Source organism: Pseudorca crassidens, chromosome 9 (assembly GCF_039906515.1).
Source record: "Pseudorca crassidens isolate mPseCra1 chromosome 9, mPseCra1.hap1, whole genome shotgun sequence".
Taxonomy (NCBI): Eukaryota; Metazoa; Chordata; class Mammalia; order Artiodactyla; family Delphinidae; genus Pseudorca; species Pseudorca crassidens.
Genome location: NC_090304.1, coordinates 95829854 through 95844154, shown reverse-complemented (window position 1 = coordinate 95844154; position 14301 = coordinate 95829854). Strand labels below are relative to the sequence as shown.

The 14301-nt window shown below is 59.2% G+C and overlaps 1 protein-coding gene across 12 annotated transcripts in view; it reads right to left on the bottom strand.

Annotated features, from left to right (window-relative positions):
* PHLDB1 (pleckstrin homology like domain family B member 1) overlaps positions 1–14301 on the bottom strand; it is a 44462-nt gene that overhangs the window by 12449 nt on the left and 17712 nt on the right. For 4 of the 12 annotated variants that reach the window (XM_067751214.1, XM_067751208.1, XM_067751209.1 and 1 more), the window contains exons 7-18: positions 12304–12585; positions 11604–11744; positions 11354–11491; positions 8523–8762; positions 8115–8270; positions 5754–5864; positions 5492–5581; positions 3000–3173; positions 2388–2528; positions 858–998; positions 595–697; positions 39–83 (exon numbers count right to left, since the gene is read on the bottom strand). In XM_067751214.1, coding sequence (XP_067607315.1) covers positions 39–83; positions 595–697; positions 858–998; positions 2388–2528; positions 3000–3173; positions 5492–5581; positions 5754–5864; positions 8115–8270; positions 8523–8762; positions 11354–11491; positions 11604–11744; positions 12304–12585 — 1762 coding nt within the window. The remainder of the gene's footprint in view (positions 1–38; positions 84–594; positions 698–857; positions 999–2387; positions 2529–2999; positions 3174–5491; positions 5582–5753; positions 5865–8114; positions 8271–8522; positions 8763–11353; positions 11492–11603; positions 11745–12303; positions 12586–14301) is intronic. The other 8 variants (XM_067751217.1, XM_067751216.1, XM_067751218.1 and 5 more) reach the window with 6 other exon arrangements.

Below are 14301 nucleotides of genomic sequence, written 5' to 3'. Positions count from 1 at the left end.
CCTGGCCAAAGCAATGCCCTCAATGACCAACGCTCTACCTGCTGGGTCGTCAGTTGGGAGGGGCTCGGCAGGAAGCGACTCGACTGGTAGGGGGGCCCCGGGTAGAGACACAGAGGGGATGAGAGGGGAGAAAGGCAAGGACTTGGACTTTCAAAACAAACAAAACGCACACGAGCAACCAGGACTCCTGGGTCCCTAGAGACAATATCTTAGGGAAGCATTTGTGGAGGTCATCAAGTCCAACCCCCTGCCTCCAGACAGGATAACATCTATCTCTACTCAGGTCAACAAGCATTTCCCTTATTTGCTGCGGTCTCTAGGAAAGATCTTAGAGCCACCAACCCCCCACCCCCCCACCGCCCCCCCCACCCCGCCCTGCCGACCCTTAGTCCCCTGCCCTTAGTCTTTTGATAAATAGCCAGGAATCTCTTCTTTAGGTATCTAATCCAAATCCTTTTTGCTCTTGCCTAGATCCCAATTAAAGGAAAAACATCCTGGGAAAGGCGTGGGCGTGGATGAGGTAGTGGTGGGGAGTGCGTGGCAGATGTCCAGGGCCCCCAGGAGAGCAGGTGGGCTGGCGTTGCAGCCACTCACCCTTCTGCTGGAGGGCCAGCTGGCGCTTGGTCTCAATGTCCTGCAGCGTGGCTGCCAGGTTGCGAGGAAGGCTGCTTGTGCCATTCTGGGCGAGTAGAGTGCTCTGCGGAGGGAAACGGAGCATTGGGACCCGAGGCTCACAAGGCACCGCCTCCCACCCTCAAGGCCCTCATGGGAGGCTGTGACCTCTCTCCAGTGTGGCTGTCTCCATCCCCCACCATCACCACCCTGCCACGCACACAGCCCTCCCACTGTCCTCAGACCTTTGGGGAGGGGCTACGGCCCAAGGTAGCCACGCTGAGCTGGGAGGAGGAGGAGGAAGAGCCAGAGGAAGAGGGGAGGGGGCCGCTGCGGGTCCGGGGCAAGGGGCTAGTGGCCTCACCATCCATCTTGGAGCGGTAAACCTGGAGGGAAGAGACACTGTCTGGTATCCCCAGCTCCCCCACTGGCCACCATCCCCATGGCATCTAGGTGGCTGTGATCCAAGGTGCTGCCCCAGCTCCCGAGGCCTCTGTCTCTAGCTGACATCAGCACTGAGCCTCCTGGGCCAGCCCAACGGACAGATGCTATTGGCGGCCGCCAAGCCTCCTTTCCAGGCCGCTCCTCCTTGGGCCAATCCCTGGTCCAACCCTGCATCTTAGAAGGGACCTTGTAAATCAACCCATGTGAGGAGTTAACACCAACGGGCAGAGCTGTACGGGAGACTGACTGGAGGCCGGGGCTCCCTCTGGTCCCAGCTCTGCTGCTAAGGGGCTGTGACCTTGGGCCATGCACCTCCCCACTCTGGGCCTTGGCTTCCTTATCTGCAAAAGGAGGGGGTAGGGCTAGATGAAATAATCGCCAAGCTCCCTCACAGCACTAATGTTCGGTGAATATGGTCTTTGGAGTCAAGAACCCTGGCCCTCAGTGTAGCCTCTGCTACTTCCTAGTTGTCTGACCTCGGAGAGATTACTTATGTTCTCGGGGCGGGGGGGGGGGGGGGGGGGGGGGGGGCGCGCGCAGTGTTTGATCTGTAAAACGAGAGTTATCGTTATCTACCTCAAAGGCCTGTGGTAGTGATTAAATGAATCAAAACATGTAAAAATCTCAAACCAACCAGCTGGGCACAATATAGAAATGTCACACAAACTACTCCCAAAGGAAACACGGAATTTTAGCTGAGATCACAGTCTTAGAGATGCAATGTCTTCACCCAAAGAATGAATCTTGAATGGGGCGTTGGGGGGTTGGGGGGTTCAGGCCCTCCAGCCGGTCAGTGGAGCAACACTTGGGGCAGAAGGCTGCCCGAATACTCTTCCCCCACCCCGAGGGCAGCAGCTTGCCACAGGCTCGAGCACGGCCACGCCCCCAATGGCAACTAGGAGGAGTCTTGGGCATGTCCTCAGGGCTATCACTTCAGAGCCTTTGTCCCATTCTGTCCTGCCTCCAAGTGTCACCCCTGGGGAGACCAGGAGAACAAAATACTGGCAACTCTCCTAGGACACACAAGTTCCAGAGACAACAGGCTCAAGAGTGCGTCAGGACAAGACCGAGTGAGAAGCTCTGGGGGTGAGGGCCAACGAGGACAGCATGAGGCACCGCCGCTCCAGAGCCTCCTTGCGTTGGACAGCCAAGCACGTCGAGCCCCGGACTCAGGAGGCTGGCCCTCCACGCCCGGAGTGCCAGGATGGCTGCCCAAGAGGAGACCCTCACTCCCCTCTCAGGGTCCAGAGGCCCCTGTTGCCCCAGCTGGATTAACCCCCCACCACCTAAGGCAGCACTGTGGGGTTGATGGATCGGCAAGGAGGGGTTACCTGCAGCTGACGGGAAGCTTTGGCGGGCAGAGGCGGGGGGGAGGAACGAGGGGAGGCTGCAGCGGGGCCGGTCCCCAGCCCGGCCATCAGCTCCTGGTACCACTGCTCTAAGTCTACAGCAGGGAGCAGCAGCTTCTCCATCTGGAGGGGGCACGGGGAGGAGGACAGGGGACAGGAGGGGAAGGATGGAGAGGAAAGGTCAAGGAGTGAGGGGAAAGGAAAGGAAAGGGGAGGAAAAAGGAAGAAAAGGGCAAAGAAAGGGGAAGGTTGGAGGAAGGGTAAAGGAAGACCATTATCAGGGAAACAGACAGGAAGGGAAAACAGGAACGAAGGAAGGGAGAAAGGAGAGCGTAAAGAAAAGAAAACACAGTGAGAAAACAGTTGCCGCGAACGTGCTAAGGGCAAAGAGAAACAGGGCACAACTCCCAGACCACAGACACGTACTGCGCCAACCACGATGCCGGCCAGCCGGAGCACCGCCCCCCCGGCAGGCAGCGCTCCCCCCCGGGGGCCGGCTGAGGGCTGAGACGCCACTGCGCACGGGCAAAGCACACACAGACAGAGCCACGCCACTAGTGGGCTGCGGGTGGCAGGAACACACAGACCACCAACCTGGGCTGAAGGCGGGATAGAAGCGAAGGAGGAGGAAGAGGGCAGCGCGGGAAGAAGGCAGGTGGTGGGAACCAGGTCCTGGGAGGCGGGGGCCCAGGGAGGCAGGCCTGGCGCGGGTGCTGCGGGCACAGGCGAGGTGCCCCACATGGCCTTTAGCTGCTCAAGCGTCACGTACTTGGGGGAAGGCCAGACACAGGAGGGAATACAAGAGGTTAATGGGACAGGAACCCAAGAGATGGCCCTGCCCACGGGCAAGGGGAGGGTAAGAGGAGGACACAGAGAGCAGAGTAGGCTTGTAGAGCCCGGGAAAGCCAGGGTCCTCTCCGCAGGCTGCCCTCACGCTGGAGCAGAAGGCCTTCCCTCCTTGAGCCATCAGGAGCTGAAGGAAGATCCCGAAGCCCCAGGCAAGAGAGGGAACCACTCCCAAGCCCCGTGACGCCAGCTGCCCTTCTCCCTCACTGCTGAAGACAGACCCTGTTGCCCCCCCAACCCAGGCCTGAGGGGCAATCGAGGGCATCCATGAGGAGGCCCTTGGGCATAGGTGGGCTCACTCGGTGGCTGGTACCTCACTGTCAGGCAGGGGCTGGGCGAGCGCGCTGGGGGAGGTGGCAGAAGCATAGGGGTCCAAGCAGGAGCACAGCTGGAGAACCTCTGCCAGGCTCACATACTCCTAGGGTGCCCGGTGGGAGGGGGAAGGGTGGGCAGAGAACAGGTTAACAGGATTCAACCAGGTACCTGACATCCACACTCCATGCCAAAGGGCCATCACTCCATTCAATACAAAATCCACAGCAGGGGTGCGTGGGGAGCTCAGCTGCCCACGGTGGCCTCAGCTGGCTGCCGGGCAGTGGGGTGGGGGGCAGAAAAGGGCCGGCAGAACTGACTGTCTGAAGGCTCTTCTTAACCTTCACTCTTGAGGTTGCCTTGGCATCCGGGCCCTGCCACGGGCAGACCCTGAAAGCCCATTCCTGGGTTTGCCCTGGGCTAGGGGCAGGTGAAGGAGCCCGAGGAAGGTCTTCCAAGAGTCCACCAGGGACCAGGACCCACCTCCCAGAGAGCCTTTCTGTCTCCAACACCTTGGGCCTCCCCAGTGAGGCACACACAGGTATCACCAAGCGCCAGTCACAGCATTCCCACGGGTCCCCTCACACCCCATCTGCTGGAGCCGGAGCCGGAAGGAACAGGAACCGGAGGCACCACTAGGGCCTGAGCAACACAGGCCCTGAGAAAGAAGCCTTAGCAGGGAGTGGCCAAAAGCCCAGATAGAAAAACCAGCCCACTGCCCGAAGGTTAGGACTTGGAAAGATGCTCACACGCCAGATTGTGGGTTGGGAAATCAGGGACTGTTGTATTCTCTGAGCAAATCCTTAGAATTCTGAGCTTATCTAGGTGCTGGGGACATGGTAGGCATCCAAAATGCATGCAGAATCAAAGTACAGGATCCTAAGCCTGCCCTATCCAGGGGAGCCCACCCTGACCTAGCTCCAGAGGGGGACCCTCCTCAGGGGTCACAGAAAAGGAAAATGAGCTAGCAGGTCCAGTGTGTCGTGAGGACCGATGGATGGCATGCAGAATATATGCAAATTTATATGCAAATTAGTGCTCTGATTTTGCATGGACTGCCCAGGCACCTATGGAACAAACTCTGGCCAGACAAAGGATTACTGCCACTCGCCCTTCAGCTGGGCCATTGGGAGGAGCTGAGCACAGCTCAGCAAGCAGGCAGACAGGCAGTGAGTACAGCAGAGCAGGCAGTTAGCTGCGATTACCTCTTGTGCTTTGGGGCAGAGCTGAGTGGAAGCAGGTGGGGTTAAGGGACCAGAGGAGGCCCCAGCCTGAGAAGACCCTGGGAAGGGACTCAGAGCCGCCATCCCCGGCCCCACCTCTGAGGACTCGGAGATGAGCAGTTCAGCCTACAGAGAGGGTACGTGTGAGGGGCCTCACCCCTCACACTCAGCCCAGCCACCCCACCCCAGGCCCAAATTGTTTGCACAATGAGGCAGGAAACTTGGCACGTCCTGGTTGGACCTCACACACCAGGCAGGCAGAGACTCAGGAAAGAACGAGCCCCAATGCCCACTTCTGAGCCTGTAGCCTAGTTGCAGACAGAAGCCCAGGGAGCTCCAAGATCAGGACCCCTAGATCCTTATGCTGCCCCTTGAGCTGAGTCCACCCAGCCCTAGCCCTTACCAAACCTCTGAGCTGCCATCCTCCCCACCCATGCCTCCTGAATCCCCCAGATGTATTCAGTCACCCGAAATGGTAAGATCAGTGGGCTCCTGGGGCCCAGAAAGGCAGCTGAAAAGAAGCAGCTGGTAGCCATAGAGCATCCAATCCCAGACCTCAGAGCCATCCCTACTCAAATTTCTCCGGTTCAGGAAAATGCCCCCATATTCAACCTCAGCTGTTGGGGTGAAGGCCCCATGTGTTGCTCCAGAGCCTCCCAGGAGAACCCTTGGGCCTGAGGCTGGGGCCCAAACCAACCATGTTACCTCTTTGAGGGTCGACGTGGTCTTCGGGAAAGCCCTGCCCCCTGTGAGAGAGTGGTATCTTCTTTCCAACATAGCCAGTTTCTCCTTCTCCTGCAAGCCCAAAGCGGCAGAATCAGAAAGGAGTGGGAGTGGGGCAAGGGGCCCCAAGTAAAGGGGGATCCCACCTGGCTGGCCAGTCTCCACCCCAGCCCTTCTGCACTCACCTCCCACTCCCCCAGCCCCTCGCCAGCCCTCATCCCCCGCCCAACCTGACTGGGGCTACCTTCTGCAGCAGCTGCAGGGAGGCATTCTTATCCCGGGCTAGGCGTTCTGACTCTTGCACAGCCTGGGACCGGATCTGCCCAGCCTGACTGTCCAGGACCGCCAGGCGCTCCTGGAGGAGATGGGGGTAGTGGGTCAGACCCTGGAGAGACAGGGCTGAGCCCAAGGTGAGGCTTGGTCATCTCTGCTGCCCAGAGACCCTGGGCTTGGGTGAAGGGAATCAACTAGCCCTTCTGTTCGGCCTCATCTCACCCAAGGAAAACGCAGGCTGCTGTGGTCGGCTCCCTCACCCCTCACTCGACCAGTGACCCCATGCCACCAGGCACACCAGCCAGAACTCAAGTTCCCAAATCTCTCTCCCCGCCCGCCCCAGTCAACGTGTCCGGAATCCCAGACATGCTGAAACGTTCTCCACCTGCCCCCGTGCTTCCATCCCACTGCCACCACCCCAACCCAGGCCCTCTGTTTCCTGGCCTGGACTTCTTCACCAGCCTCCTGCTTCCACTCTCTCAACTTTCTGATCCACCCCTACACGGCCACAGATAGCTTCCTAAAATGGACTTTGAGGTTTGTTTTCGTTTGCTTGCTTGTTTGAATTTTCTCATCTTTTTAGAATGTATATTACTTGAATAATTTTTTTTTTAATCCACGAGTAAGGGTCATCAGTCCTCTTCTCAGCAACTCCTCATTATTCACAGGATAAAGCACAAATCCCTCAGCCAGCACTCAAGGGCTCCTGGAACTGGGCCTCCACTTTCCACCCTCCCTCCTACCCTGAGCCCTCGGCGGCGTGCACTCAGCTCGGCCCTATTGTAATGTCAGCGGTGCAGGTGTACACTCCCAGGCCTTTCTTATACGGTTCTCCTTGCCAGGAATGCTGCCCTGTCTTCTCCACCCATCAAGAGCTTATTTATCCTCCAAGACCAGACCCAATGCTATCTTCTCTCCAACATCTTCCTTGATCACCACTCAATTCCTTTGCTCCTTGCTCTGTGCTCAAATTATTCCATATCACCATTTGCCTTGTATTGCTGTTACTTGTGAATATATGTCTCCATCACCACCACCCCGCCCAAGCTGTCCGATCCAAGGGCCGGGCCAGTTTCTTTTTGTCTCCATATCCCCAGTAGGGCTTAGCGCAATGCCTGGCTCAACAATCATGTGCTAAAAGGAAACGAAAAGATAATAAGTGAGAGAGAAGGAGAGGGGCTCCGGGAAAATGGGCTGGGTTTATCCAAGGAGGGCTTCCTGAAAGAGGAGGCCTTAAACTATCACCATGAAGAGCAAGACATAGGAGAGAAGGGAGGGAAGAAGGGAGCTGTACTAAATCTGGGGTCAGCCCAAGCAGACTGAAGCAGACCAGGTGGTAATCCTCACAACAAGATCTGCAATTTACTGAGAACCTGTCAGGACCCAAGAACTCTGCTAAATGCTTTGCACGTGTTACCTCACTTAACTCTCTTACGAGGCAGATGCCTTTATGCCCATTTCACTGATAGGCAGATGTATTTGTAAGGCAGAGCAGCTCAGGGAGAGAAGCAAGGGATCTGGACTCAGGGGGAAGTCCAGTGGCTCCCCACTTACCACCAAACTAGCCCCACTTTTTGACACCCCTCCCCAAGCTCACTGCCCTCACCTCCCACCCACTCACTCCAGCCTGGCAAAGTGCACATGCATGCATATGTGTGCACGGACACTCAACTCTCAGCCACAGGTGTGTGGGCCGCCTGGCTCCTCCCCCTTCTCCTCACCCACACCTTCCTAACCCTTGCTTAACACAAGCCTCCTCCCAACTTTACATCCCCGCCCCAATACCCTGTCCTGGTCTGGCTGAGATCAGGAGACATCAGAGCAACTGGAGCTCCAGAACCAGCCAGGATGCGATACCAAATCCCCTTGTTTTACGGCTCAGCTGAGCCAGGGCTGGGCCAAGGCTGGAACCCAGGTGATGCCTTTCTAGTACCCCTGGCAGGCTCTAATATCCAGATCTCTGGTCTTTGTATGTGTCCCAGCACTTCCATCAGAGAGCTCTACAAGGGCAGGAGCAAGTCTCCTCTTCAGCGCCCTCCTCCATCTCCGTTTCTCCCTGCCCTGCCCAGCCAGGGCCCAGCTCTGAATGTGAGCCCAATCCACTTTCCAAGGGAGAACTGGGGAGAGTCAGAGCTTAATAACAATAGTTATTGTTCACCGAGTGCTTACTATGATCATGTCCTATGCTGTCTTCACACACATCATCTCCTTTATCGCTCACAACAGCCTGTTATTGTTCTTGTTTTACAGATGAGGAAACCGAGGCTCAGCAAGGTGAAGTCAAGCCGGCACTGCGGGCCTCGCGGCAGGGATGGGGGCCGGGGGGGCGCACCTTCCTCTTGGCGATGCTCCGGAGCAGCTCGGCCTTGCTCCGGAGCAGCCCTTGGCCAGCCAGCTCGCGCTCCTCCTCCACGCGGCTCTCCCGCTCCAGCTGCTGGAACTCCAAGTCTTCAAAGAGCTTTGTCTCAGTCTCCAGGGCTTCTGCCTCCTTGAACGACAGTGACAAAGGGGATCGGGTGGTGCTCACGATACCACTCTGCGCCTGGAAGGCCAGTTCACAGAGGTGAGACTTCTGGGGGCTGGACCCGGGGAAACGGAGGAAGGGACCTGCCCCCACCCCGCCCCCTTTCCTCCGCTCGGCTCTGCCCCTTTGCCGGGCAGCGCTGCCTGCAGTAGCAGAAAGGAGAACCTCCACCCCCACCCCAACCCTTCCCTGTCCCCTCCAAGCCACAACACGGACCCTGTCGTCCGGCAGGTACTGCAGGGCCCAGGCGGTCCCGGCCCACCGCTCCTCTCTTCCGGGCGGGCGGCCCTCGGGGGCGGGGAGGGGGCGGGGGCTGGTGAAACTGACCCTTCTCAGCTGCTCCTGTAACTGTTCCCGCACTGACTCGGGGCAGTTATCGAGCTGCGTCTGGAGCTCGGCGTAGAGCGCCTGGCGGGCCTCCAGGTGCCTCCGTCCCGCGGCCAGCTCCGCCCTCTCCTGGTCGCCGGAGGGGGAGGGGGCGGGCACAGGGGAGAAACAGAACACACACTCCTCAACTCCGGCCCGGGGCAGCGGCGGCGCGGGGCGGGGCGCAGGGAAGGGGGGTGGGGTGCGGGGAAAAGAGAAAGAAGGCGGGGAATGAAAGGAGTTTAACCAGGAGAGGAGAGAGCAAACAGGAGAAAGGGAAATAAGGAGGAAGAGGGGCAGGGTGGGAAAGGCAAAGAGCTGGGGTGTGAGACAGGACTGGAGGTGCAGGCGATGGTGTCACAGGCAGGGGTGTGGGTCCCAGGCAGAAATGTTGGTCTCTTGGAGTCCCTTGAACTAGAAAGGTTTGGGCAAGTCCTAGGAAGAGGCCCTCTGTTTTCTCTCCAAACCAGTCAAAGACAAAGCTGGTTCCACATCACAAACACGGAGCCTCTAGCTGCTGTTCCTCCCCCTCTTCCGCTTCCCAGAGACCAAAATTTAACCCTGGGAAAAGGGTAGAGTTGGTGGGGATTAAATCCAGGGGTTGGGTGTGAATTGGGAGCCGAGGATGTTAAAGCTACAGCCATGCAGTGGAGGGGACCCCAACCCAACCCCCTTGGCCTCCCCACCTCCTGCCCAGGGTGGGGGTGGGGTGCTGGCACTGCAGGCTGAACTTCAGTAGGATGAGGGTTGCAATTAGTTCGGCCCGTTGCCGTGGTAATAGGAGCCCCAGGAGTGGGTACAGAGAGGAGGTGGATGGCTCTGTCTGGGGCGAGATGACACCTCTGAGGGTGGGAAGGGGGGATGCAGGGAGGAGCTGGTGAGTCACCCCTCCGAAGGACAGGCAGAGGAGAAACTGTGATTACTGATCTCAAAGCCAGAATAGGGCCATGGGCTGGGCGCTGGGGAGGGAAGCTGAGGGAACCTTCCCCACTGCCACCACCACCGTGGCCACCACCATCACCACCTCCACCTCAAATAACTGGGCCCAGAGAGAAGGCAAAGTCCATGCCTCCAGGCAATGCCAGGTCAATGAGAAATGAGGTTAGACAGGTTCCTGCTGAAATGCTGAGCTTCACCCTGGAGTCCCTGTGCTGAACCCTGCCTCTGTCCCCCCTCCACCCCACGCCCCCATCCTCATCCAGGAGAGGAGGACCTGATCAGTCCAGTTTCTGAGGTCCAAGCACTTCCCCATGCTTGGACTCAGCCTTTGCAATACCCTATGTTCTGAATGGATCAGGGGTGGGAGTGGGGAGAGACCTACCCCTTCCCACCCTCTGGTTGGAGTATCTGAAATTGGGAAGCCCCAGAGGAAAGCTAGGAAGGGTAGCCACTGTGTGGCAGAGAGCCCCTGTCCGTGCCCTCCCCAGGCCATGCCACCACCACTGGACCTCCTCGTCCCTCCACTCAGGAGGGAAGACAGGTGACGACAGCCCGCCTCTCCTCTGTGCAGGAAACTGCAAACAGTCTGTGGAGGCCGCACCCTGGCTTTTCCAAATGAGAGGAGCTCTTTGGACCGAGAGGCTCCTCGGCCAAGCATTTCCCCCAATTTTGTACCCCTCCTGCCAATGCCCCACTGAGCAAAGTGGAGCTGTGCCCCCTGCCCATTCCTTTCTGATCAAAACCCTGGGGTCCCACACCAAGAACGGAAGGAGGCAACATTAGAGGGGAGGGGCCAAGGGCACAGGGGTGCCCGTGGAGTTAGTGCAAAAGCAGGCACGGCTCAGCCCTGCCTGGGTGGCACTGGCAGTTAGGGACATGCAGAGAGCCCAGGACAGTGATTAGAGGGGGCGTTAGTGCAGGCCTGGTTGGTAAGCATGGAGTTAATTTGGCACAGAATTTGGGAGTGTGGTTTTGGGGTCCAGAGCCAAAGCTCCAAAAAACAGGGTGGGAGGGTCACAGAATTGTTAAGAGCTTCAAAACTGAGGGGCCGGAGGAAGACACTCTCAAAAAATCCAGAAGGAGAATTAATTCTTGGAAAAATACTGTCAAGTCCAGAAATAGGTGGCCCCTCTCCACTTCGGAGCTTTTGGCACGTTGTTGGACATCTTGGGCGTGGCTGACACGGCCCCTGTGGGATGGAGCGGCCCCAGCAGGCTGGCACGAAATCTGAAAGGGCCAGGGGCAGGAGCTGGGACCATCTGGGATGGGAGGCTGCAGATCCTGAAGGCTCAAGGGAAACAGAGACCTGAGGGCCATCTCCCAAAGACCACATCCTGAGCACCGGAGCCACGCTTGGAGGCGGATGTCCTCCAGATGCAGACACCCAGACCTGAATCACTCCCCAGTACCAGTGCCTTGGGCCGTGCTCACCGCCCAAGAAGGGGCTTCGGCACTTCCTAGAAGGGGCACGAAGGGCCTAGAATGGCAGGCACCCAGGCACCCAGATGTAGAACAGAGACCCAGGCAGAGGAGACCCCAGACACCAGCCCAGACCCTGGCAGCGCCCTCCAAGCTGGTACTTTCCACGGAGAATAAGGCCCCCTGCCCCAGAAGGGGCCCAGAGACCAGCCGGGCTGCAGGATGAACAATGAGGTAAGAGGTTAGGGGCCCCAGAGAAGGCATCTCTCCTCTTCTCCCAGGCCACAGGCGCCCGGCACTGAGCCAGGCCTGGGGTGGGTTACCTTGTCCCTCTCCTTTTGGATGCCCGTCTCCAAGGTCACCAGCTTCTCCTGCAGCTGGTCCAGCGCCTTCTGCTCCTTCTGCAGCAGCGTGCGCTCTGCTTCCCTCTCCCCCTGCAGCAGTGCCCGCTCCATTTCAGCCTGGAGGCAACAGCAGGGTCCACGTCAAGGCCACTCAAGGCAGCTGGACTCGGGCCACTCTGGGGCCATCACTGTGCCCGGGGAGGAGCCCAGCCAGGGCCCTCGCTCTCACCTCTCGGGCCGACTCCTGCAGCTGCTGCTCCAACTCCTTCACCCGGACTTTCAGCTGCCCCACTCGCCCCAGCACCTGAGCCCGCTCCTCTTCCAGGGCCAGCACCTCTCCCTGGAGCTTGGCACTGGGTGCATCTTCGTGCTGGAGGGGAGGGGAGCCATCAGCTAGGGAAGCCTCTAGAGCCTTCCAGGATGAGACTACGGAAACGGATCCGCATTTCTCAGGGTGCTTGGAAGGGGCAGCTGGACTGAGATAGGAGGAAGCTCCCCTCCCCGCACAGGGAGCAATACAGCTTGGCTGAAAGTAACAGACTTACCACCGGGTGCCAGGCCCGGGTGGGGCTCCAAGGAAAGCCAGGTCGTAAAGCATATTTATAGCTTGGGAAACTCATCAACACCTCCCCCTCTTCCTTGCCTCCTCTTTTTTTTTTTGGCCCTGCTACTGGATACGCGGGACCTTAGCTTCCGGAGCAGAGATCGTGGAACCCACACGCCCTGCGCGGAGTCTTAACCAGTGGACTGCCAGGGGAGTCCCACCTCCTCATTTCTACACCCTGATGTCGGCCCAAACTTCATATACTTCCCCCTCGCTGGGCCTTGGCATCCACCACACACGCGTGCCTCCTCGGCCTGCGGCAGGCCACCCCGCGTCCCACCTCCTGCTGGGTCCCACCTCCTGCTGGGTCCCTGCTGGGTCCCACCTCCTGCTGGGTGCTCTCCGTGCTACTGCACTCCTCCTTGAGATTCTCCTCATCCGAGCGCTCCACAGTCTCCCACAGGCGTTGGGTGGCACCTCCAGGCTCCTCGTTGCTCCGCGCAGAGGCCCCAGTGCCCCCCACAAGGCCTCGTGAGGGCCTCCGGCAGGCCAGAGCCAAGGCTGCGGCGGCCTCCCCGATGCTGGGCAGCTCCCCGGCCTCAGGTCCCCCGTCGGCCCGGCTGTACTCGGCGCATAAATTCAGGATGGTCTCCAGGCGCTGTCGTTCCTGGGGAGGGTGGACAGAGCAGGGCGTAAGGGGAGGAGGCTGGGTCCCAGGAGGGCTAGAGCCAGGCATGGTGTCCCGTCAGGAGGGAGGACTAGGACACTAGGGGCTCGGCGTCAGAATCAAGTCAGGAGAGCCCAGAGCCCAAGGTCTGGGGAGGCAGAGGGAAGGAGGGTGGGTGCCCCAGAGGCGGGCAGGAGGAACCGGGCTGTCGTGCCACCTGCCCACGCGGCCAGCCCCTCCCGTCTTCCTGTTTCCTCTCCCTTCTCATTCTGTCCCAGGGTGGGCTTCCTCGTGAACACACAGGGACACACCCAGACGCACCCAGAAACACATGCTGGTAGGCAGGTAAAGAACACAATGAGACACAGAACACGCAGGTGTTCATGCTGACATGGATACACGTAGATCCAAAGACACCTGGGCCCACAGAGACACCGCCGCATATCAGCACTGACACACAAAGACACAACACGTACCCTGGGCCTGTATTAACAGGCAGCTACGCACAAACACACCAGTCCTGACATGCACAAACGCACACTGGCACACACACGGATAAACACAGTCTAGCACACAGACAGGTGGGCACCGACCCACACAGGCAGGGCCGGAACACAGACCCAGGGGCCCACAGGGACCTGACACAGGTTTACACAAAGATGTGCTTAGCATGTATACACCCTGCCCGAGAGGCCTGGGCCACAGCCCTCCTCATGCCCATCTCAGCTCCAGTCACCCTCTGGCAGCCCCTGGCTCCTTCCCAGCAGGCCGCGCAGCTGCCAGCACTTGAACGCCTGGGCCCAGGTGTCAGTGCTCTGTGGCCCGGCTGCTGCATCCGCCCCCTGCCCACACAGCCCACCCAGATACCTCCCAGGGGCCTAAGAAGGTGAAGGAGGGATAGTACTCCAGACTTGGGGCTTCCCCCAGACTCTCTCTGTGGTCCCTCAACCTCTGGTGTCTCTCACCAGTTTGGCCAGGACCCCCCAGACACTTACCCAGCTTCCCTCCTGCTGCTTACCCAGTTCCATAGCAAGAAAACCAGGAACAGAGTCTCAGCACCCAGGAGGCTGGGCCAGTGCCCCCGCCCCTGCCCCAGGACCAAGATAAGCAGCCAGCCCGGTGGAGGTGGGAGGGGCAGGGCAGGCAGCCTCCAAGATTTAAAGTGACAGGTGGGGCAGGTAAGGGCTGGGGAGGCACGTGGCGCGGGGCAGGGGAGGGGGCGGGAAGGCTGAATGGAGTTGAGGGAGGCTGGCCCCACCACTCTGCCTGTGCCAGGTTCACTGCCCCCTCTCCAGGATGAGACCCCAGCGGGGGGCAAGCACTCTTGTCCAGGCCAGGCAAAAACAGAAGATATAGTAACTTACAAGACTGGGGGTCCTGCCTCATCCCTCCCGGACCCAACACAGACACAAGGTCCCACACCCTCACCTCACCCAAAGCTGTCCCAACCTCTTCTGAAAGGGCTCCAGGCAAACCTCCTCAGTTCCGATTCTCCTCCTCAAACCAATCCCAGTGTCCCTGGGCCCCCAGGAACCCCGTTCTTCTGCTCGCAAGGGAAAGAGGGCAGAACCTATTTTCCTGTGCACGTGCTACAGCGTGGACACACCAGCCAGCGCCCCTCAAGCTCCCTGCTCTATCTGGGGAATCCCAGCCCCCACCCAGCTCAGATGCCATCTCCAGGACAGCTGCCCAGAACCACACCCAGCCCCCAAAGGC